The following is a 25,066-nucleotide window of genomic DNA, read 5'->3' as shown; positions in this document are numbered from 1 at the left end:
TGACGTTAGGAAAATGCCAGTCTTCCTGAGTTCGTTTCTTTCTTGTAATGTGGGAATAATACTAATGATAATAATCTGTGTGCTTTGGCTAAGGGTCACATAAGATAAACTATATGCAAACATTCTGAAAATTATAAAGGACTCTACAGGGCATAGTCACACAAAAACGGTTCAATTTAACAAAATCTTAATCACGGGCAATTTAAAAATATCATCTGAGCTCATCAATCATTCCCGCCCTCTTGACTCTCCCTTCTGTGGGTCTCTGAGAGTCTGAAATATCCAGGTGCCTCTTAAGGCTGCCTCCTTGGATGGTTCCACTGGCTCTTCTTTCTTCTTTGGCTTTGCTTCCAACCCCTTGCTCCCCGACATTCTTTCCCTGAGATAATTTATCCACTCACAGCTTTAATAGGTAAACTCTACATCTGGCTCACATTTCTCCCTAGCTTTTGAGAAGACTTTTCTCGGTTTAATGTGCAGCCATCATGTCAAATTTGACTTAAAAAACATGTTTTTTAAGTTTTTAAATTTATTTTGAGAGAAAGAGCACAAGCAGAGGAGAGGCAGAGAGGATCCCAAGCAGACTCCCTGCTGTCAGTGCAAAGCCCAATGAGATGCTCGATCCCACAGACCGTGAGATCGTGCCCTTAGCCAAATCAATAGTCGGACACTCAACTGAGTGAGCCATCCAGGTGCCTCCAAATTTGACTTTTAAAATACTAACAGTGTTACTCGTCCTACTCACCCACAAAACTAGGTACTCTAATTCTATCAACCGCACTCCTAATAGCCCAGTTACCAAGATTTTCTTTTTTTCTTAGAGCCAGCTGCTCAACTGACTGAACTACCCAGGAGCCCCAGCAAGGTTGACTTTAAAGAACTCGCATCCACTTCCCCATTAGCATGGCTGCTATGAAGAGAGAGAGAGAGAGAGAGAGAGAGAGAGAGAAGCAAAGCAAAGAAAAAAGAAAAGAAGAAGTATTAGTGAGGATGTGGAGAAATGGAACTCTTGGGTACTGTTGCTAGGAATGAAAATGGTACAACTACTATGGAAAAGAATATGGCAGTTCTCCACAAAATTAAAAATAGAATTACTATACAATTCAGCACTTCTACTTCTGGATATACACCCAGAAGAACTGAAAGCAGACTTGAAGAGATAGTTGGACACCCATGTTCACAGCAGCGGTATTCCCAACAGTCAGAAGGTAGAGGCAAATCCAGTATCCATTGTCAGAGGGATTAATAAAACGTGGTACATACGTACAAGAGAGTATTATTCGGCCTTCCAGGAAGGAAATTCAGATGTGCCACAACATGGCTGAACCTCGAAGACATTATGCTGAGTGAGATAAGCCAGTCACAAAAAGACAAATACTGTGCGATTCCACTTCCACGTGGTACCTAGAATGGTCAAATTCATCGGGACAGAAAAGAGAACAGTGGCTGCCAGGAGATGGGAGAGAGGAGAATGGGGAGTTATTGTTTAATGAGTAGAGTCTTAGTTTTGCAAAATAAAGTTCCGCGTTGGAGAAGAGTTCTAGAGATGGACGGTGGTGATGGTTGCACAAAAATGCCTATGTGCTTAATCCACTGAACTGTAACACTTAAAAATGGTTAAAGTGGTAAATTCTGTGTTAAATGTAGTTTGCCACAATTAAAAGAGAGAGAGTCAATAACAGTAGATACTGCTCTATCGCTTATTCTGCTGCAGGCATCATATGAAGTATTTACTGCACACATTGTCTTATTTACCCCTGATTTGCACAGCTGCAAAGAAGCTAAGGGTTGAAAGTAGGGGAAATCTACGATTTTTATCTGCCTAATATCCCTTCCCACCTGCTGTGGTTTCGGCTCCTCTCACCTCCTTTGGAAAACTGCTCCCCGCCTGTTCTATTCCAGTCAGGTAATTATTACAGCCAGACTATAAATGTCAGTGCAATACCCTCTTTTCTTTTTTTTTTTTTTTTTTTAATTCCAGTATAGTTAGCATATAGTGTTCTATTAGTTACAGGCGTACAGTATCGTCATTCAACAATTTCATGCATTATCCGGCGCGCATCACGACAAGTACGCTCCTAAATCCTCTTTACCTATTTCACCCACCTCGTTTCTGGTAACCATCAGTTTGTTCTCTATAATTAAGAGAGCCTCACGCCCTCTTGAGCGCAAAAGTTGGCAGGCGATCCAGACCTGGCCTAGGGGCCCACCCCCGGGGCCACCGCAACTGCCATAAGAGGTGGTCCTGTCATCCAAGCCAAGCCAATCACAGCCCTTCCTGGGGACCTCTACGTACTAACGTAGAAACACTCTCTTTACTCTGCGGTCATTGAGCTGGAAAGAATAAGGCTGGAGCTGATGAAACTACTCCCCTCCATCTGATCTGCCACATGGAAGAAACCACAGAAAAGAAAGAAGGAAAGAGGGAGGTTAATGAAGTTGTGAAGAGACATGTAAGGAGATGGAGAAAGATGAGGCAGAGAGGGATGGAGAAAAGGAAAGACCTGACCACACCGGAGGTCCTGGAGCCGTCCGTCCTAGTTCTCTACAGAAGTCAGCAGACGCACCCCTTCTCTTAGGTGGCTGAGCTGGGATTTGTTACTGTGGTGGCTTCTGGGGGCCACCGACTGGGGCTCACGTGTCAAAATCGTCAGAGTGCAGGTGGAAGCTGAAGTTCTGAGGGTGTGAATGAAAGAACAAGCCCCGAGGAAAGAAACACACACAGAAGAGAAAAACCCAAGGGCAGAACTGACTAACGTGTCCCTCAGAAGAAGGGTCACTCCAGTCTTTGGTAAAGCAAGGCGTTAGATAGGCATGTGGCAGGAAACCGATCTTGGAACTGATCTTCTTGATCTTCTAAACAGCACCCATGGAAGGAATATACAAAGTCTCAGCTAAAAAAGGAGGCAAGAAGAGACATTCCTCATGTGATGGCTGGGATGATTAACTGAGGAAGCTCCACGTAAAAACCCCAGCACTCGGGGCAGAGCAGGTGCTCAATGGAGAGCAGTTCTTGCTCTCATGAGTCTTCAAACTGCAACGACAGGAAGAGAGGACCGGACAATGCAGACGACCACGTGAGAGAACACCACAGGAGTTCAAAGGCTCTTTGTGGTAACTTAAATTTCATCTCTTCAGTGCCTTTCTCTTTAAAACCAGTTGTGTTACATTCACAGTAATCCATGCATTTTCTATACACTAATGATGAAGTAGCAGAATGAGAAATTAAGCAAACCATCCCATTTGTAATTGCACCAAGATCAAGAAGATACGTAGGGATAAATCTAACCAAAGAGGTGAAAGACCTGTACTCTGAAAACTGTAATACGCCGATGAAAGAAACTGAAGACGACACAAAGAAATGGAAAGACATTCCACGCCCATGGGCTGGAAGAGCAAATATTGATAAAATGTCTGTACTACCCAAAGCAATCTACATACTTGAGACAATCACTATTAAAATACCAAGAGCATTTTTGCAGAACTAGGAGAAATAATCTTAAAATTTGTAGGGAACCACAGAAGACCCCGATAGCCAAGGCAATCCTGAAAAAGAAGAACAAAACTGGAAGCATCACAATCCCAGATTTCAAGATATACTACAAAGCTGAAGCACTCAAACAGTGTGGTATCGGCACAAAACAGACACACAGATCAATAGAAGAGAATAGAGGGCCCAGAAATAAACCCAGGATTATATGGTGAATCAATGAACTTATGACAAAGCGGGCAAGAATATGCCATGGGGGAAAAAAGCTAATCTCTTCAACCAATGGTGCTGGGAAAACTGGACAGCCACATGCAAAAGAATGAAACTGGGCCACTTTTTACACCACATACAAAAAGAAACTCAAAATGGATTAAAGACCTAAATGTAGACCTGAAACCATTAAAATCCTAGAAGGGAGCAAAGATAGTAATTTCTCTGACATTGGCTGTAGCAATATTTTTCTAGATGTGTCTCCTCAGGCAAGGGAAACAAAGGCAAAAATAAACTATTGGGACTACATAAAAATAAAAAGCCTCTGCACAGCAAAGGAAACAATCAAAACAAAAAGACAACCTACTGAGAAGGAAGAGGATGTCTGCATATGATATATCTGATAAAGAGTTAATATCCAAAATATATAAAGAATTTATACAACTCAAGATGAAAAAACCTAAATAATCTAATTAAAAATGGGTATAAGACATGAACAGACATTTCTCCAAAGAGACATACAGACATACAGACATACAGTCTGTTCTCCAACAGACACATGAAAAGATGCTCAACCTCACTTATCATGAGGGACATGGGAATCAAAACTATGAGCTATTACATCACACCTGTCAGAATCCAAAGCAGGCTCCAGGCTCTGAGCTGTCAGCACAGAGCCCGACATGGGGCTCGAACTCATGAGCCATGAGATCATTACCTGAGCCCAAGTCAGACGCTCAACCGACTGAGCCACCCAGGCACTCCTAAAGGCATTTTTAAAATAGCTTCCTCACTACAAAACAAAAACAAAAACAGAAACAGAAACAAGAAACGTAGGAGTACCTGGGTGGCTCAGCTGGTTAAGTGCCTGACTCTTGAGTTCAGCTTAGGTCACGACTCAGGGTTCGTGAAAGGGAGCTCCGCTTCATGCTCTGTGCTGACAGCATGGTGCCTGCTTGGGATTCTCTCTCTCCCTCCTCACTGCCCCTCTGCTGCTCCCCACGCTCATGCTCAGTCTCAAAAATAAACATAAAAAAAAACTAATCCATGCACAAATTAAAAAAAAAATCAAATGATAACAAGAGATACGGAGTTAAAAGTCTCTTCTACTCCAGACTCACTACTGGTGTGTGTGCCCTTCTCTGAGCAGAGTCCATGCACACACAAATGTATTTTCCTGCTGCCCTTTTTACACAAATGGGAACGTAACCTCCAGTGGGTTTTTCTGGGTATCTTTTATTTCACAATATATCTCAGAAACTGTTCCATACCAGCATAAACATCTACTTCAGGGCAACTCTTAAGGTAATCCATTGAATTATTCAAATCTGAAGGCATCTTTTTAATGAGGATCACCTTGTGAGATCCCTGTACTGTCCCCCTCTGGTTCCACAGCTTTGTGTAAGGAAAACTGAAAGAGACCTAGAATCAGTCTGTCATCTTGTTATCGTGCAACCAGGAGATAACAGGAAACAGCTTCTTCCTCTCTTAAAACAAAGGGCCACCCAAGGGGGAGTTCCGATGAAGCAGGAGCCAAATTGTTGAAGCTTAGTATTTGGAGGTATTATTACAAGTGATAGCTCTTTGAATGTTCTGAAAGTTAAAGGGAGAGTTTAACCTCATATTAGCATCATTTAAGAGGCCAAAAAGAGGGCTGTTGGTGAAAAGAAATCTGACCGTGCTTGGGAGTAAGGACAGCTTTGCCACATAGACTCTGATCGTTAGAAAAACATGAGACAATCAAGCTGACAATGCTACTAATTTTAGAGGCTAAAGCTACTGGAATCTCAGCATACTTACTGAGGACTCAGATGTCAGCTCGCTATCACCACAGAGCAGATGTCCTTTGGATCCTCTGAACTAAAAGCCAGGTTCAACTATCACCCATCCTCCTCTTGTAGAGTTCTTCCTATTGGTTCTGGAAATACTCCTGAAGAGGTCTGTTCCTTTATACTTACCTTCCGGACCAATCCGTAGAGCCCACTAATCATTTTTTGCTCCTTACGAGATTTTCTAAAATGTACCACCTCGCTGGGTATTACAGCTCACTGAATGCCCACCTCTCACCTGCTATCCCTTATCCCCTTTGTCTATTAACAATACAAGAAAGATTAGAGCAGTTTTTCAACTCTTTACGACCTATGTTCTATCAGTCAAGAAGATTCTGTTCAGTTTTACTTGCTGTAGTTTGTTTTACTGAAGCTGTTTTTTCTCACTTTTCCTACATAAGATTGTATTATGGTTTGACCATGTTTTTTTATAACTCATGATTATCTCCCCTCCTCTTTCCCTCTCATCCCTTCTTGGTATGCATCCCTGTGTATATTAGACACCGAGGTAAGGATTCACTGTGCCATTTCTCCTCAGTCTTGGCCATCACATGATCCTTTTTTCACCACTAGAAAACCTTTTTTTCTAAATGTCAACATTTTATATTTTCCAGATCAGAACAATCTTAGCTTCGCAGAATGGTAGTATGGCCTATAGATTATATCAGCCAGGGCGCTCGGGTATTTGATGACGTTGAATCTATCATGTAAAATATGCCAGTTTTTGTCTTTCTCTTAACTTTTAATTTTTGGTTTATTAAAAACAAACCTAAACTAGTGTGGTAGGCAGCCTTTACGATGGCTTCCTGTGACTTCCACTTCCTGGGATCCGGGCCCTTTGTGATCTCTCGAATATGGACTGACTGGACTTACTGACTCACTTCCAACAAAAAGAACATAGCTAAAGTTATGGGATCTCACCTCCAAGATGAAGTTATAAAGAGACTGTGGCTTCTGCGTGGGTGCTTCCTCACTTTTTCACGTATTGCTCGCCCGGACGAGGCAGCTGCCATGTTGTAAGGCAGCTGTAGCAGTTTGCTAGGGCTGTCACAACAAAATGCCACAGCCTGGGTGACTTCAACAACAGAAATTCACCTTCTCATAGTTCAGGAGGCTAGATGTCTAAGGTCAAGGTGTCAGCAGGTTTGGCGGCTCCTGAGGCCTCTCTCCTTGGTTTACGGATGGCCCTCTTTTCCATGTGCCCTCAGAGTCTTCCTCTGTGTAAGGGCATCCCTGGCGTGTCCTATCGTGTCCAACTTTCCTCTTCCTTTAAGGACACCAGTCAGGTTGGAGTAAGGGCCACTCTAAAAGCCTCCTTTACACTTAGCCATCACTTTAAAGGCCCTGTGCCCAAATATAGTCACATTCTGAGGTAATGGGGGTTAAGACTTCAACATATGAATGTGGGGGGTCACATTTCAGCCCATAACAGCAGGCCTGTGAAGAGGCCCCAGTGGAAAGAGGCCTGCCAACAGCCACGTGAGTGAACTGGAAGTGGATGTCCCAGATGAGCCTTCAGATGAGCTCCTAGCTCCCACTTGACAGCTTGCCTACAACCTCATCAAGAGACCTTCAACCAGAGGTATGCAGCTAAGCTAGGATGCTTGAGCCACAGAAAGTGTAATGTTAACAAATGTTTTCGGTTTTAAGCCATGAGTTTGGGGACAAAGTGAGTTATGTGGCAATAGGTAACTACTTCACCACCAGTGACCTCACACAGCAACAAAGAAAAACCCGAATTAACTGGAATACTTGGGCAAAGAATATTGTGGCTACTTGAACTTTCAGTTAAGTGGGGGTTAAGGCCAAATTTTTCTTCAAACCTGGCTGCAAATGAAACCAGTGTACTCTTTTTTTTTTTAACCAAAATAAGTCTTTGATAACTGGAGATCAAGACTGCTCTGGGTGCCACTTGATAGTAAAAAACATCAACGTTTCCACATGCAGTATCTTACCTAGTTTTCACGGTGACCCCAAGAGGAAGACACAGCAGCTATTATTCAAAGTCAGGTGCCAAGCAAACCACCTGACTTACAGCAGGCATTCAAAAACTATTTCTAAATGAATGTTATTTCCATTTTACAGATGATGAAACTGAGCCTGGAGAAGTTAACCAACTGTTTCAGATCACAGCTCCTCGGCGGCAGGTATGGTAAAAGAACCTGAGTCCATGATTTTTCCTACTGTATTATGTCACCTTACGGATTTGCTATTTGCATCTTTCTTCCTTAAAGTTATGGGTGAAAACATTAAAACAAACAAACAAACAAACAAACAAACAAACAAACAAACAAACAGACCAATAGATCTGTTGTCAATAGAGACTCATCTCCCAATGGTCCTATAAGATCCCTGGCCAATGGTCTCTAATGAGTGCTGATGCCTTTGCAAATAGTACCGATACTAATGATTCAACAGAACCACTAGAAAACCAATTTAATCATAGGGCTGCGTGTCCACATTACACAAACCTTTCAAGTTTTCTGCTCCATCCCCTCTGCTCGTCCTCCCCAGCCAAAGATATTCAAGTTTATATTTTTATAGGAAAGGATATTTGTGGAGTATTTTTTTTCTAATAAAAATTTAACTTGAATGATTGCTCTAGTCTGTTGGCTAAGGCCTTTAAAAATTAATGTCCCAGGAGCCTGTGAAAGTAAATCAGAAGGAAGGAGACCTCACTGCCTTTTAGAATTGGAAAGGTCTGGCCCACAGCCCTGTGAGATCAGGAAATGGGATTAAGCTCTCACATTCTAGTAGTGATTTCAGGACTCTGAAAATTCACAAATGACTAAAAAATTTCAACAGACTGGTGCTGAAGAAGAAAGTAAATTTTATTTGCTCAACAGCCCTATGTGATGGTGCTAGGCTAAGCTACCTTGGCCACAACCAGCTACCTGATTAAAAACCCCACCTCTCTCTCTATCATTTCTCTACCTCCTATAACATATAGAAGTGTTTTGTCTTGTTTTTTGTTTTTTGTTTTTTTTTCCCCTTTTCTCAAACCAGAGGAGTCTTTGATAGCATCTTGTCCATTCCCTCATTTTGGGGTGAGTTCGTACGGCCACACTTAAAATATATACAGAACCCCAAAACCAAAGCATGCAGTGAAGACATGGGCAAAAAACATGAATAGACACTTCTCCAAAGAAGATGTCCAGATGGTTCTGATCTGGAAAATATAAAATGTTGACATTTAGAAAAAAAGGTTTTCTAGTGGTGAAAAAAGGATCATGTGATGGCCAAGACTGAGTACAATGGCATGGGCATTGGAGACAACGTGGCAAGAAGTTTAGAAAGACTAGAACTTAAAGGTTCTTGTCGGGGGAGTGGTGGAAAATACGCGCAGAGAAGACAGAAGATGATGCAGGGCTTTGGTGACCCACTGCACTTCGAAGGGGTCTTGGGGAGACTTTTTAGTGGGGAAGCATCATAACTGTTTTTACAGATCATGTAAAGAGCAGCGTGGAGCATAAGCACAGGATGGGACTGATGGTGAAGAGGTCCACATGGAAAACACCATAGCCATTCAAACAAAAGTGCCACGTGTCTGAATTAAGGCAGTGGCAATGAGTGAGACCGGACATAAGATCTGAGAGGTCGAACGGGACAAATATAATGATTGAGAACCAGTTAGCCATGTGAGGTGAGGAGACCATCTAGAAAGATTCTTAGATTTCTGGCTTCACCTCTGATGAAGGTGAATAGGGAGGGACCGCAGGGGGGTGTGTGAGAGGACGAAGAGTTGAGTTTGGGATGTGCTGGGTTTGAGATGACTAGAAGGTATTCGAGAGAGATGTCTAAAGGTGGCTGAAACTACAGATCCAGAGAGGAGTCTGGGCTGGGGAAGGGCTGCTGCATACGTGTTTGGTGTCTATAGCACCCCCAGAATTGTGTGGTGCACAACCAATCTGGGAAGCCACATGTGACAGCCCTGGCTGAAGGTACAGGTCTGGAATTAGTGCAGGTCAAATACAGAGGTCAGCTGAAACTGTGGGACGGTACCAAAGACAGGATTCCAGAGAATGAAAATTCACAAGGAAGCAAAGGATGAAGAGCTTTAGAAGAGAGATTAAGGGGGCGCCTGGGTGGCTCAGTCGGTTAAGCGTCCGACTTCGGCTCAGGTCATGATCTCACGGTCCGTGAGTTCGAGCCCGCGTCGGGCTCTGTGCTGACCGCTCAGAGCCTGGAGCCTGTTTCAGATTCTGTGTCTCCCTCTCTCTGTGACCCTCCCCCATTCATGCTCTGTCTCTGTCTCAAAAATAAATAAACGTTAAAAAAAAAATTAAAAAAAAAAAGAAGAGAGATTAAGAAGGGGTTGCCATAGAGGTGAGAAAGGAAAGAGCCAACATTACCAAACACTCACTTTTATTAAAGACTGACACTTTAAATACGTGGATGGGCTGCCTGGGTGGCTCAGTTGGTTAAGCATCCAACTCTTTTTTCGAGAGAGAGGGAGCTCAAGTGGGGCGAGAGAGGGAGAGAGGGTCTGAAGAGGGCTCTGTGCTGACAGGCTGACAGTAGTGAGCTTGGTGTGGGGCTCGAACTCACAAACTGCGAGATCATGACCTGAGCCAAAGTTGGACACTCAACCAACGGAGGTACCCAGGTGCCCCTTAAGTGTCCAACTCTTGATCTTGGCTCAGGTCACGATCTCCCAGTTCTTGAGTCCGAGCCCCACATCAGGCTCTGCACTGATGGTGCGGAGACTGCTTGGGATTCTGTCTCTCCTCTCTGCCCCTCCCCCAGCCAAATACATAGATAACCCTAAAAAAATTTTAAATATGTAGATTAAATCACTCTAAACCAAGTGATTAAGTAAACCATCCTTACTTATTCCTTATAAGATGTATTTTTAAAAATGTTTATTTATTTTGAGGGAGAGAGAGTGCGTGTGTTGTGCCAGTGGGGCAGGAGAAGAGAGAGGGACAGAGAGAATCCCAAGCAGTCTCCACACTGTCAGCACAGCACCACACACAGGGCTGGATCTCACGAACCGTGAGGTCATGACCTGAGCAGAAATCAAGAGTCAGATGCTTAGCTGACTAAGTAAGCCACCCAAGCGCCCTATTCCTTACAAGATGAGTTATTAGCCATACTTTTTACTGACATTAGGATTGTCTGGCTAAAATTGATCTTGGTCAGAATTTAATTTCAGCCTTAATATTTCCACCAAAGTATTTCTTTGCCTGATCCTATTTTCACATTTTTTTTTTCTCTCATATATCTCCCATTTGACCTCTGATCCGGTTGTTTCTTGAATTTACTGTTTCATGTTTTACTTGCATTACTGCCTTGAATTCCATGTTGTCTCTGCATCTTCTCAGTAGACATCTAATAATATATACTAACATTTCTCAAAATATAAATTTGTAACCATTCTTTGCGCCTCACTTTAACATGTGGAATTGTATTTTTCTTTGCATATCTGCTTATTCTCTGAATTAAGGTTAGGGAGCTTGTGGTTTATTTAGTTATTCCTTATGAGAACCTAATCGTGTGCTGAGCATAATTAATCATTTGTAGGAAATTCCTACCTCACCCCCGATGGCCATAAGCAAATGATAACCATCGGACAGGTGGAAGTGGAAAACAGAAGTTCCACAAAACTTTTTCAAAACTTTAGTCACAAGCCTGGGGTGGTCTGAATAACTGCTTTGGCTCTTAAGCTCAATTTTTAAAACTAGAAGTCAGCTTACCACACATATGAAATTTGTTTTTCTTTTCCCCACGAATGAGATTTAGGAAAGTTGAAAAGTTATTTTCAACTGAGGTTGGTAAACATGAACGTGACAGATTATAGATTTCTACTTCATTTCTCAGAGCATCAAGATGTTACTCAGCATTACAGGAAGAAGAGAGTTCGTGTCAGATAAGTTTGAGAAATGCTGGGTGAAAAACAAGTTTCTCTATTGAGGGACTCCTCAGAGGCTTTAATGTACAAATCTGCATTACGGCTCCTGAAAGAAGTGGCATAGCATAAGTGGCATTTCTCAAGTTTATTTGATGATGGAGGCTTGCGTTTGCAGGGCGCACTCCGGAGAACCCTGCTGTGCTTTTACAGATGAGGGCCTTAACCCCAGGGAGGTTGGTGACTTACCCAAGTTCATACGAACAGCAGCAAAGCTGAGAGGAGACTCAGTTCCTCTGCTGTTTAAATCGGGCCTCTTTCCATGATACCGCTAACTTCCTTTTCATTCCACCCGAGCCCTTCATGGAGAACAGACACAAAACTGATACAGTACTGACCCACGGAAATTCAGACCTCGGGACTGAGAGGTTCCTGCCGCAACAGTGACAAGATGATCTCTCTGGGAGTCTGTCAGCTGCTCTGTGGCCATGGAATTGACTGTGGGGGTGGGAAGGGCACACGGGAGGAGGAACTCCCTGGGATGCTTTAGGATGCTTAAAAGAAAAATGGACTTATGCCGAGGATAATTCCTGGAACAGATGTGAAACCAAATACTTCATATCACAATCCTGCCCCCACCCTCTCCGAAAGGGAAATGAAATAGCAGGATTAACCTGCTCCTCATCAGATCGTGCTTTGTTTCTTTCAAAAATCCCATGACCGGGGCAGATTCTATTTCCTGTTAGTCCCCTTCCCACAGCAAGAGGGGGGAGAGCCCAGGAGGAAGAAGAGGCTTTCCTTACCCTCTGCAAGCACCAAGGACACGAGGAATGGTGACCAGAGAGGCACGCGTGACAGTCACTCACATGCTACCACGTGCTGTTACCCGCCCCCAATTTTCAGTTGGATTTCTCTGTCCACATGCCATTAGGAAGTAACCTTTTGTAAACGGAACGGACACTTTAGTACACCGATGAATTCTTCAGTTTGGGAAGAGGGAGAAGTTAGAATGAGTTGACTTCTAGGGCTCTATGAAAAAAGCACATACAGACTGAAAAGTGACTCGCTTTTGAAGGGGCATAATATGCAGGGTTTGGGAAAGAGACGAATGAAATTTGAAATAAGCTGTAACATCTTGACCATGCGATGAGGGAGCAAAGCAAAAATAGAGCATACAATATACATAATTATCACGAAGCCAGCTGTGCCATACTTTAAAGTGATTCACTAACCCAAACACCAGACCGTGAGCTCTTCTGTAAGAACCAAAAAGCACTGGAGGTTTCTCGCTGTCTGCACCTAGCAATGGAATGTCGCTCTCCCCGAGGACCCAGCCAGCTATGCCAGGATCTCAGGGGGAGTCAGTAGCGGGTACCTTCTTTTCAGGGCAGGCTTGACTGGCAAGTGTACTTAGCCGGAGAGCTGTGGTGCCCCGTGGCAATGAACATCAAGAGCGTCCTGGCATGCCAGGGACTGGGTCACTCGAGGTGTCTCTTAAGAATCACCTTTCAAAGCCAAACCACTTGTTCAGTCGTATCACAAGCGGGCAACGTGACAGTGTGAGGGGAGGAGGGCCTGTGGACGGCAGAATCAGGGGGATTAACAATGGGAGAGAAGCAATTGGCGGCATGGCGAGCCCCATTCCCAGCTGCTCTGTTTTGGATTTGGAGCATGAGGTGAAGCTTAAGGCTCTGCAGCTAGAGTTAAGGTCCTCCTTGCTCTGTGCTGACTAAAGCAACAGAAATACTCTGGAGCCTGACACCTTTCCAAACGGGAAAAAAAAGCAAGAGAGGCCAGGCCCAGGGACAGCTGTTGTCACCCAGGCACACCACCTTACTTGGGACCGTAAAAAACCCCGGGGCAAAGCTGGGCACGGGCATATGTCACACCCAGTACAAAGGGGGCAGTTACTTGTCTAATTAGTGAACTGGAGGCAATAAATAAGTACTTCTTAAAAATCTGGCTATCTAAGAAGTCAATACGATCTGGCTGCTTACACCGAAGGCTTTTTGTCTTGTTCTTTACTTTTTAGGTATCGACTATTAACTTTTTTAAGATCTGAGATCTATTTCACATACGAGCAACATTTGCCCGCTTAAAGTAAACAGCTCAGTGGTCTTTAGTGAAACCATCACCACAATCTAATTTTAGAACATTTTCATTACCCCCCAAAAGAAACCCTATGCCTATCGGCGGCCACCCCCCAGCCCCCTCTGCCCACCGAGCCCTAGGCAACCACTGATCTACTTTCTGTCTCTATGGGTTTGCCTATTCTGGGCCCGTCACATAAATAGAACCATTCAGTATGCGGTCTTCTGTGACTGGCTCTACATTTTCAAGGTTTAGCCATGCTGTAGCCTGTATCAGTACTTCGTTCTTTTTGATGGCTGAATAGTATTCATTGTATGGATACATCTCATTTTGTTTATCCATTCGTTATCCGATAGACATTTAGGTTGTTTCCACATTTTGGCTATTGAGGAATGCTCCTACGAATGTTCGTGTGCAGTTTTTTGGTTTTTTTATTTTTTTATTTTTTTTTTAAGTAGGCTCCGCACTCCAAGTGGGATTTGAACTCATGACCCTGAGATCCAGAGTTGCATGCTTTATTGATTGAGCCAGCCAGGCATCCCGGCTACAGTTTTCACGTCGACAGCGTTTTCATTTCTCCTGCATATACATTTAGGAGTCACTTGCTGGGTCATAGGGTAACTCTATGTTTAACTGTTTGAGACATTGCCAGGCTCTTTTTCCAAAGCAGTTGCACCCTTTTACATTCTGTCAGCAAAGCACGAGAGTTCCAACCTCTCCGTTCCCTCACCTATACTTGTTAGCTGTCTTCTGATTGCAGCCATTTAGTGGGTGTGGAGTGTGGCATCTCACTGTGGTTCGCATTTGACTTCCCCTAATGCCTAATGACACAGCTTTTCAGGTGCTGCACTGTCAGCGCAGAGCTTGACTTGGGGCCCACGACTCTGGGATCGTGACCCGAGCTGAAATCAAGTTGGACGCTCAACCAACTGAGCCGCCCAGGCGCTCCAACCTCCCTCAGTTTTTGAAGCAGCCGTACTGTGAGCTTAGGAAGGCAACGTATGTGCAAAGAATTTAGTATTGTAATGAAGTTAAACTTACAATACAGTTAACCTGCGTAATTTGAGTATACATAATAATTCTGCTACAGAACAATCATTTTTCTCTCCATGGCTCACTTTTTCCATTTTCCTCACTTGCGGGATGACCTCTTGTCCAGGAATATGGGGCTCTCTTGTGTTCTTGAAACCTCCAGGTATCAGGTACGCTCAACTCCCATGTACTAAGAAGCCAGCTCTGGGGCGTACTAGGGTTAAGGAATGGCGTTCCTCTTGGCAGGGTCAAGAAGCTGGTGTAGAGGGGCCGCAGAAAGGTGGTGGGCTCCATCCCACAGGGGAGGAGACTATGGAAAGAAAATGTGTTGTGAAAGAAACCGATGGATGTTTCTCAACACCCCTTCTCCCCTTCCCCTTCTCCTTCGATAAGAGCAGCTCACCCTGTGTGGCGGGGCAGTGTGCCCAGCCCAGAGACCACCTCTCCAGACTTGTCTGTTGCTAGGAGAAGTGGCCATGGGGCCCAGGGCTGGCCAATGATGCGTCAGTTGGAACTGCAGGGCTTCCGAGGAAGCTTTTCTTAAAGTGGGTGGTTTTAGCTGGCATCTGTCTTTTGCCCTTCCTCCCAACCCTGCTGCTTGCCTGGAACGTGGACATAACGCCAGTGGGGCCAGGAACCATCTTGTGACCAAAAAAACAAACGTCAGGGCTTTAGGGTTGGTCGAGCAGAAGAGAGAGGGGCCTGGCTCTGAAGAGCTGTGCTAGCTGTGGACTTCCTGTCTCTGAACTTCTTGACAGGTAAGAAAAATAAATCTTACTGATGTAAGCCACTGAAGTTCTGAGTTTCTGTTACCTACAGGGAATGTTCCCCTGCCCTCCCCCTTTCCCTCCCCCCACCCCCCACACTCTGCCCTCTGCCGCCCAGGTCCCAGGCTTCTTGCTCTGACCCCCCTGAAGCTCCTTCTGCCTATCAAGAACTGCCGCCCCCCAGTGGGGCTTCACTAGGCGTGAAAAGATGACCACCTTCCCCACTCCTCCCCATCGGCGGGAGTGGAGGCTCAGGAGCCACCTTGGTCCTTATCCTCCCCCTTCCCAGGTCTGGCTCTATCCAAACAGGGAATGTTGTTAAAAGGCTGGATTAAAGGCAAGCCCACCTCACCCGCATAAGCCCCCACACTACCAGGGATCCCCCTGCTGGGTGGCTGCAGATAACCATCGGACACTTGAGAGAGGTTCAGGCCGGAGGGCGGGGCCACCAGCCACCTAGCTCCGTTAGGAAAGGAACCTGGGAAAACGGAATCATCTCGAGGGACCTAGTATTTGGACGCGATGAGGCAGTGCAGCGTGTTCTGGCAATCGAGCGGCCTGGCTTTGGATTCAGCTCCACCACTGACTGCGTGGCTTGGACAAAGTACCTAACTTCTCTCAGCCTTCGTCTGCTCATATGCAAACTAGATAACAAAGCTACCTTCTTTTGCAGGGTTCAAGAAGATGAAATGTGACAGATCCACAATGCTTAGCATAGCCCCTGGCATGTAACAAGTGCTCGATGAAAGGACCATTGTTGCTATTGTTACAGTAGTGAAGGGCACCCCAGGTTACGAAGGAGAGTTAACACCGAAGCGGTCTAGTGAGGAAGACAGACACTACTGGAAACCCGCAAGGATCTGTAACAAACACCACAAAGGAGCGCTGCAAAGGTCTCTGGAAAACGAGGACACATCCTGTCAGAGAGGCCGGAGAAAGCAAATGCACCTGAGGGCAGGAGGGGAGCATCAGAGGTGGAACAGCATCTGCAGAAGCTCAGTGGACCCCAGGATGGGGGAAGCTCAGAGGTCAGGCTGCTTAGTGTGGAGAAAGCACGGAGGGAAGGTGGTGTGAGGTCAGGATGAAAGGTAGGCAGGTCGTGTAAGGCCTTTTATCTAGTTTTATCTTGATCTTCAGAGTAAAGGTCAGATTTTCTAAAGGGTTTTAAGTCGTGTGTATACATTTTGGAAAGCTCGGTTCACAGCAATGTGGAGAATGGAGAGGAAGACCAGGATGGCAAGGGCTGATGCTTTGAGAAGCTGGTACAGTAGGTCCAAATGAGACTGTTTGGTGATTCGAGCTTGACTCCTTGCAAATAGGGAGACAGAATCCATGTTTCAAACTAGAGAGTTAAGAGGCGTGTAGGTGACTCAGTCAGTTAAGCCTCTGACCCTTGATTTTGGCTCAGGTCATAATCTCATGGTTTGTGAGTTTGAGTCCCATGTCGGGCTCTGCACTGGCAGTACAGAGCCTGCTTGGGATTCTCTTTCTTTCTCTCTCTCTCTCAAAATAAATAAACAAACCCCCCCCCCCCCCCAAAAAAAAGCACAAACTAGAGAGTCAAGTCAATATGAGTTTTGGGGTCACTCTGAGCATCCTCTCCAAAAAAAGGCACAGATGCAGCACACTTGATTCTATAAACAATTTCAGGGGATTCACAGATCAACTAAAGCTACAACCATGGGCCACAGCTCTTAGGTCACACTCCCTGAATTAGACGATAAAGCTTGATAGACTCTTTGACTATATCATGACCCCCTTGTTTTTACTAGTACTTCTTTCCTGAAGGTTATATTCTGCTTGGCACACCTCCTTTCCCTGTTCTCTTATCTCCCTATCCTGACACTAAATGTCCTGAGAGGATGACGCCGAGGGATGAGTCAGTTTTCCTAGTGCCTGATGACCAACAAAACAAGAAAAACGGTCTTTGTCCCTTTCATCCGTTAGATCCTTATAAAAAACTCCATCTCTATTCTCATTTATGTAATTGACTCTAGGAGGAAGCAGATGAAAACAGGAGTAAGGAATGGCCTCAGGACTATTTATATCTGGAACCTGTGATGCTCACGGTATTCCTGGATTCGGGCCAGATTTGAGGAGGACGATGGCTTCCCCGACAACAGCAAAGATCAGGTCTCGAGGCTGAAGCACGACATTCACTTAACCCAATATATATATGGCCAGTGTCAGCTGAGAAGGACATCAGCAATGTTTTGTAAGAGTCCTGTAACCCAGGACTATTTAGAGTGGAGTCCCGGATTGGTAATTTGGTAACAGTCTGAGAACTCTTTGTTATTAGTCTACAATGAGACAAATTTAGAATTTGAATGTAGGCAGTTAAAACCTGTTATAGAAAATGGTCAGCAATTTTATGCCTGGTGAATCTAATAATAATGAATTTGAGCTTGTGTGTTAGATGTCCTCTTTTCTTATTTAGTTTCTCTAGTAATTTATTTTTAGTGTATTTTACAAAAGCATCAGTCCATGCTGGCCTGGGCAGGAAAATAACTAGGGCTCCAACACTGAGGGTCTGAAAAGCACAACCGTAGCCAGCTGAAAATTTCCTGATTGTTTCCTCAGCAATACGAATGACTACATGGAAATTTTACTCATTAATACAGAGGACTGGCGATAAGCCCAAATGGACTAGGAGCCACAGAAACATGCGTTTTAGTTCTCAAGGGAATGTCCTCTTCCCAGGCAGCCCATATCTAACGATGAGTCAACATAAAGTATGCATAAAAGCTATATCCTAGCTACCTCACCACAATTCACAACCCTGAAAGGCTGGCTTTATACTCTCTGTGGCACCAACTGAGGCCTTCCTTGTCACTGCGTCACAGCCCAACTTGTCCCACTGTCCAATCCTGTTTCCTTTCATTCCTTTCCCTTCTATAGGAATCAATCTCGGGAGTACTCCCAAATAAACTTCCTGTACACTAATCTCCGTTTTAGCATTTGCTTTCTAGGGGACCTAACTTTTGACATTATTTAACAATATGTCCTCAAGGATCATAATGGGAACTAATGACACCATGTGCTTTGAACTGTGACAAATAGTAAGAACTATCATTTACTGAGTACCTACCATGTGCCAAACACTGTACTGGGTGCATTACGTAATCTATAGTCTTTGTTAAATTGTGGTCAAGTACACGTAACGTAAATGGGATTGAATCAGTAATCAAAAACGTTCCAACACACAGAAGTCCAAAACCAGGCTGCTTCACTGGCGAACTCTACCAAACATTTAAAGAATTAACACCAATCTTTCTCAAACTCTTCCAAAATGTAGAAGAGGAGGGAACACTTCCAAAGTCACTGTACAAGGCCAACATCACCCTGATACCAAAACCAGACGAGGATACCCCAAGAAAAGAAAACTGCAGGCCAATAATATCTCTGATGAATGTAAGTGCAAAAATTCTCAACAAAATAGTAGCAAAGTCAACTCAGCAGCACAGCAAAAGGACCATCCACCTGATCAGGTGGGATTCATTCCACCCACGCAATGGTGCTGCAACACCCACAAATCAATGTGACACCCCACATCAACAAAATGAAGGATAAAAATATGATCATTTCCATTGATACATAAAAGATTTGACAGTTTCAAAACACATTTATGATATAAACTCTCAACAAAGTGGGTACAGAGGGAACGCACCTCAACACAATACAGGCTATGTAGGACAAGTCCACAGCCAACATCACACTCAGCAGTAAAAAGCTGACAGCTTGTCCTCTAAGGTCAAGACAAGGATGCCAACTCTCCCCACTTTTATTCAACACAGTACTAGAAGTCCTAGTGACAGCAATACACAAGAAAAAGAAATAAAAGGCATCCAAATCAGAAAATAAGTAAAATGCCGTTTCTATTAGTAGACAACCTGACATTCATATAGAAAAAGTCCTAAAGACTCCACCCAAAAAAACTGTTAAAATAAATGAATTCCACGAAGTTTCACAATACAAAATCAATATGCAAAAACCTGTTACTTTTCTTTATGCTAACAACAAACTATCAGGAAGAGAAATTAAGAAAATCATTGCATTTTGGGGCACCTAGGTGGCTCAATCGGTTAAGCGCCTGACTTTGTCTCAGGTCATGATCTTGAGGTTCGTGAGTTTGAGCCTGCATCGGGCTCCTCTGCTGTCAGCACGGAGCCTGCTTCAGATCCTCTGTACCATTCTCTCTCTGCCCCTCTCTTTCTTGTGCTCTCTCTCTCAAAAATAAAATAAACATTAAAACAAATGAAAAAAAAAGAAAATAATTGCATTTACAATTATATCAAAGAGAATAAAATACCTAGGAATAATTTAATCAAGGAGGTTAAAGACTACACTGAATACCTATGAGACACTGATGAAAGAAATTGAAGAAGACATAAATAAATGGAAAAATACTGCATGCTCATGGATTGGAAGAACCGCTTTTGTTAAAATGTCCATACCACCCAAAGCAATCTGCAGATTCAATGCTATGCCTATCAAAATTCCAATGGCATTTTTCACAGAAATAGAACAAACAATTCTAAAGACCACAAAGAATCAAAGCAATCTTGACAAAAAAGAACAAAGCTGGAGGCATTATGCTTTCTGATTTCAAGCTACATTACAAAACTATCGTACTCAAAACAGTATGGCATATGGCACTGGCATAAAAACAGACACATAGATCAACAGAATAGAATAGAGAACCCAGAAAGAAACCCATGCGTAAATGGTCAGTTAGTGTAGGACAAAGGAGCCAAGAATATCCAATGGGGAAAGGACAGTCTCCAATAAATGATGTTAGGAAAACTGGACAGTGACATATAAAAGAATGAAACTGGACCCCTATCTCACACCACACACAAAAATTAACTCAAAAAGTAGATTAAAGACTTGAACGTAAGACCTAAAACCATAAAACTCCCAGAAGAAAACATAGGTGGTAAGCTCTTTGATGTGGGTCTTGGTGATGATTTTTTGGATTTGACACCAAAAGCAAAGCCAACAAAAGCAAAAATAAACAAGTGGGACTACATCAAACCAAAAAGCTTCTCTACAGTAAAGAAAAAAACAAAATGAAAAGGCAACCTCCCAAATGGGACAAAAATATTTGCCAATCTTGTATCTGATAGAGGGTTAATACCCCAAATATATAAAGAACTCATACAACTCAGTGGTAAAAACAAACAATCCAATTAAAAACAGCAGAAGAATGGAATAGGTGTTCCTCCAAAGAAGACATACAAATGCTAACAGGTATATGTAAAGGTGCTCAACATCCCCAATCACCAGGGACATGCAAATCAAAACCACAAGGCGGTATCACTTCACACCTGTTAAGAATGGCTATAATCAAAAAGACAAGAAGTAACACTGTTGCACGTGTAACACTGTTGCACTGTTGGTGGGAACGTAAATTGGTATAGCCCCTATGTAAAACCAGAGACGTTCCTCAAAATATTAAAAATATAACTCTCATATGATCCAGCAATTCCACTTCTAGGTATCTTATCCAAAGGAAACAAAAACACTAACTCGTTGCATGTTCACCCTATGTTCATTGCATGATTTACAACAGCCAAAATGTAGAAACCACCTAAGTGTCCGTGGATGGACGAATGAATAAAGAAAATGTGGTACATACACACACTAGAATATTATTCAGTCATAAAAAGAATGAGATCTTGTCATCGGGCTCAACATGGACGGACCTTGAGGGCATCGTGCTAAGTAAAATAAGTCAGACAGGGAAAGGCATATACCATATGATCTCACATGTGAAATCTAAAAGGAAACCAAAAAGCCAAGCTCATAGATACAGAGAACAGATTCACAGTTGCCAGAGGATAGGGGAAAAATTACCCACGTGACCATTTTTAAGTGAATAATCCAGTGGCATTAAGCACATTCACGTTGTGCAATCATCCCTGCCATCCACCTGCAGAACTTTTTTCATCTTCAAAACCTGAAGCTCTGTGCCCATTAAAAAAAAACTCCCCATTCTCCCCTCTGGCCAGCATCCAGTAACTACCATTCTGCTTTGTCTCTGAATTTGATTGCTCTAGCTACCTCAATAAGTGGAAATTATACAACATTAGGCTTCCTGTGATTGGCTTCTTGTAGTCAGCATAAATCTTCCAGGTTCATCCATGATGTCACGTGCGTCAGGACTTCCTTCCTTTTCAAACGCTGAAGAATATTCCATTGTTGGCACACACCACATTTTGTTTATCCATTCATCCACTGATGGACGCTTGGGATGCTTCCACCTTTAGGCTATTGTGAATAATGCTGCTATGAACCTGAGTGTACAAATATCCAGTCAAGGCCCTGCTTTCAGTTCTTTTGGGGTATACATCCAGAAGTGGAACTTCTGAATTGTATCGTCTTTCTATTTTTACAGTTTTTAGAAAACACCATACTATGGCACTGAACTTGAAGCAAGAGTAAGGAGGGAAAGTAGGAGACAAGGATTGAGAGAACTTGTTTTGTTTTTGAGAACACTGTACAATATAAGTAACGTATTACATGACTCCAGAACCACGATGATACATCTTACACTACACATAATACTAGACAGATCTCTAAGATCTCTGTGTTGTCCAGTTCAGGTATTACATAATTTAGGAGAAGCCTAAAAAAATCATGGAGAATTCAGAAAGGAATAAAAAAGACAGTTTAGTGTTCAAAAGCAAAACCTGATCGGTGTTATGAGGTCAAAGACTTCCAATGAGTTGATATAGAGGGAAAAACGCTGAAGGAGGATGTTTTTCAAATAAACTAAATCTCATTTTACGGGAACCTTTGCTCCCTTAGAATAAGATCCTTGGATGTGGTCTAACATTTGAATTCTGCATCGTAATTACAAGGTAGGTTTATAGTAAGTTCACGAATGTGTGTAACAGGTTGTAACCTGAAGGACAGCGGTGGCTCCTTCTCTATTTTAGAGGAAGTAGTTTTACAATATTGCAAGAAACAGGCTAGAAATACTGCAGTAGGTAAATTATAGGGAAGGTTCTTCTGATTTTTCAGATTGCTTAATAAAAAAAAAAAAATGCATTATAGGAGCGCCTGGGTGGCTCAGTCAGTTGAGTGTCCGGATCTTGTGGTTCACGGGTTCGAGCCCCATATCGGGCTCTGCACTGACAGCACAGAGCCTGCTTACGACTCTGTTTCCCTCTCTCTCTGCCCCTCCCCCACTTGCTCTCTAGCTCTCTCTCAAAATAAATAAACTTTAAAAAAATAGTAAAAAATAACAAAATGCATTATTTATGAAATTTAAGGTTAATGCATTTTAACTTGAGGTTAAGCATTTTCTTGAAACCAGAAGAACAGGGGATATACGTTATTTTTCAGAAAAATTTTATGTGTTTTATGTATTCTTTTCTTTAGGGCTGGTATTACAAGGTAATGAGGCATTTTGGATGTTGCTAGGGATTCCAGAAACATACAGAACGTAACCCTGCCCTCACGGAAGTTACAGCCTTATTGGGGACAATTTACCCAAGAAGTAAGTAGGATAAAAGATGACAAAAATACAGTGGAGTGCCAAACTTTGTCATATAAATTGTAAGTGCTGTAGGGATTTTAAAAATGGCAAGATGAATCTAATTATATGAATACAGATTATTGGGCAAACCTTAACTGGAAACTTAGAGGATAAGAAGGATTTGTATATGTGGACAGGTGTTTGCAGAAATATGAAAATTCACTCATTCATCTATTCAATCAGAATTTTCTAAGTCCCTTCTATGGGCTGGGCACTGCGGTAGGTCCCAGAATTTCAGAATCAAATTAGAACTCCCCCTTGCCCTCTAGAGAATTACGGCCCTAGTGGGGGAACCGTCAGGTCATCCAGAAAGATACTAGAGTGTCGTAAATGCCACGGTAGATACAAGTCAGTGCTCAGCGCAGTCAAATACCATCTAGCTCATACTGGGGGTGGGAGTGGGGGAGGGTTGGAAAGGAGAAAGGACAAATAGCAATTAGCCACATTGGGGGGAAGCAGGCAAGAGGAGGCATATGGTGCTTGGGCAGAGGAAACTAGATGTGAATAAAGGAACGGAGAGTGAACGTGCCATATGATGGGTGAGAAAACCGCTTAGCTCTGCAGTTTTGACGAGATGGTTCCTCTGCCACCTGCTTTCCAAAGCATATCCGCGCATCTTCACGTGTAGATGAGGCGTCTGGGTCCCTGCCCAAGAGCAAGACGAGCCCTTACAAGCAGTCAACCGAGAGAAGTTACACTTAGGATTGTCTAAGCCACATGCGATCCATCCATTCCTCTACAGAATCACTGCCTTACCCTTGGGTTTTGTCGGACCAGAAAGAGACTTGGACTGTAACAGTCTTGTCCCTCACAAAACGGTTTTCGTTGACTTGCGCTGATGTGTGTTGACTTCCTGTAGCTCACGCCAAGAAGTAGCCCCATGAAGCACACTGCTGTGTTGGGAGGGCACTCTTACTTCTTTCGGTGTCCTCTCTCTAAAGCATATGAACTACTTCTTGGAGAATAAGAGCCAGGAAAAAGCTTCATTTTCCTCCAGAGTATGGCTTCCTTTTTGAAAATGAGAACTATATATACCCTGATTTTTCTTGTTTCCCTTTTTGTCTCGATGGCTAAGAGACTCAGAACCAAATTTAACCTTGATCACAGTAATTTTATTTGGGCTTATATTTGAAAAATTGGAAATATCTTGACTTTTGGCCCGGATTCTCCTTTTATGTTTTGTTATTTTACTGCATGTGGCTTTCTATTTTAAGACTCTATGGTAGGGATGAAAAGTATGTTGTACCTGCTAGCTACAATGCCACCTCAAGACAGGGGTCAGAAGTGCCGAAGCTGGCCGCTCTGTATCACGCAGTCATGCGATCCTAGCAGAGGGCTGGCATTTGTCCGCAAGGGGGCATTTGCCACCTTCAGTTCTGCACACCAGGGGCACGTCTTGGAATGAATGAAGGAATGCAGAGTATTCTAATTCTGTCCTTTGAAAGGTGGATGTAACAAGTGGAGAGAGAAACAACCACATGGAGGGAGGTGGAATCTCGAATATGGCAGAGGTGCTGACCTGGAAAACAGTGGAGGCCAGCCACCGAGGGGATAGCGGACGACCTGGTATCAGGGATGGACTAACAGATTTGCTGTTTAGCCACTAAAACTGCTAATTGTCCCAAATAAGGTGGCAGGTGTTTTTTTTTTTTTTTTTAATTTTGTTTAACGTTTATTTATTTATTAAAAAAAAGTTTTTTTAACGTGTATCATTTTTGAGAGACAGGGAGAGACAGAGCATGAGCAGGGAAGGGGCAGAGAGAAGGAGACACAGAATCCGAAGCAGGCTCCAGGCTCTGAGCCGTCAGTACAGAGCCGGACGCGGGGCTCGAACCCACGAACTGCGAGGTCATGACCCAAGCTGAAGTGGGACGCTCAGCTGACTGAGCCACCCAGGCACCCCCAGCGTTTATTTATTTTTGAGAGACAGGGAGAGACAGAGTGCAAGCAGGGGAGGGGCAGAGAGAGAGGGAGACACAGAATCTGAAGCAGGCTCCAGGCTCTGAGCTTTCAGTGGGGCTCAAACTCAGGGACCATAAGATCATGACCTGAGCCGAAGTTGGATGCTTAACTGACTGAACCACCCAAACGCCCCAAGGTTGCAAGTTTTTATGAGGTCCGGCCCCTGAGACTGTTTGCTCCTTATGCTTATGTACAGTAACTTTCCTTAAAGAGGTAAACTGAGGGTGCCTCTCTTTTGATAATCAAAAGGCTATTGCAGATGACTCAAATTCTCTGCGTAAACAGAGGAGGATA

At 43.5% G+C, this 25,066-nt stretch overlaps 1 protein-coding gene across 19 annotated transcripts in view; it reads right to left on the bottom strand.

The window, feature by feature from the left end:
- Positions 1 to 25,066, bottom strand: part of TTLL5 (tubulin tyrosine ligase like 5) — a 289,301-nt gene that overhangs the window by 14,901 nt on the left and 249,334 nt on the right. For 5 of the 19 annotated variants that reach the window (XM_058739723.1, XM_058739728.1, XM_058739729.1 and 2 more), the window contains one exon: positions 23,195 to 23,455. The exons of 6 other annotated variants lie outside the window; for them this stretch is intronic. In XM_058739723.1, the coding sequence (XP_058595706.1) occupies positions 23,247 to 23,455 (209 nt within the window). In that variant the 3' untranslated portion in view covers positions 23,195 to 23,246. Of the gene's footprint in view, positions 1 to 11,665; positions 11,737 to 14,589; positions 14,811 to 23,193; positions 23,456 to 25,066 lie in introns of those variants that run through there. 8 more of the 19 variants (XM_058739731.1, XM_058739727.1, XM_058739736.1 and 5 more) reach the window with 6 other exon arrangements.

This window comes from Neofelis nebulosa, chromosome 7 (genome assembly GCF_028018385.1).
Source record: "Neofelis nebulosa isolate mNeoNeb1 chromosome 7, mNeoNeb1.pri, whole genome shotgun sequence".
Classification (NCBI taxonomy): Eukaryota; Metazoa; Chordata; class Mammalia; order Carnivora; family Felidae; genus Neofelis; species Neofelis nebulosa.
Note: the sequence above shows the minus strand (reverse complement) of the source record. Positions and strands in the feature narration are given on the sequence as shown.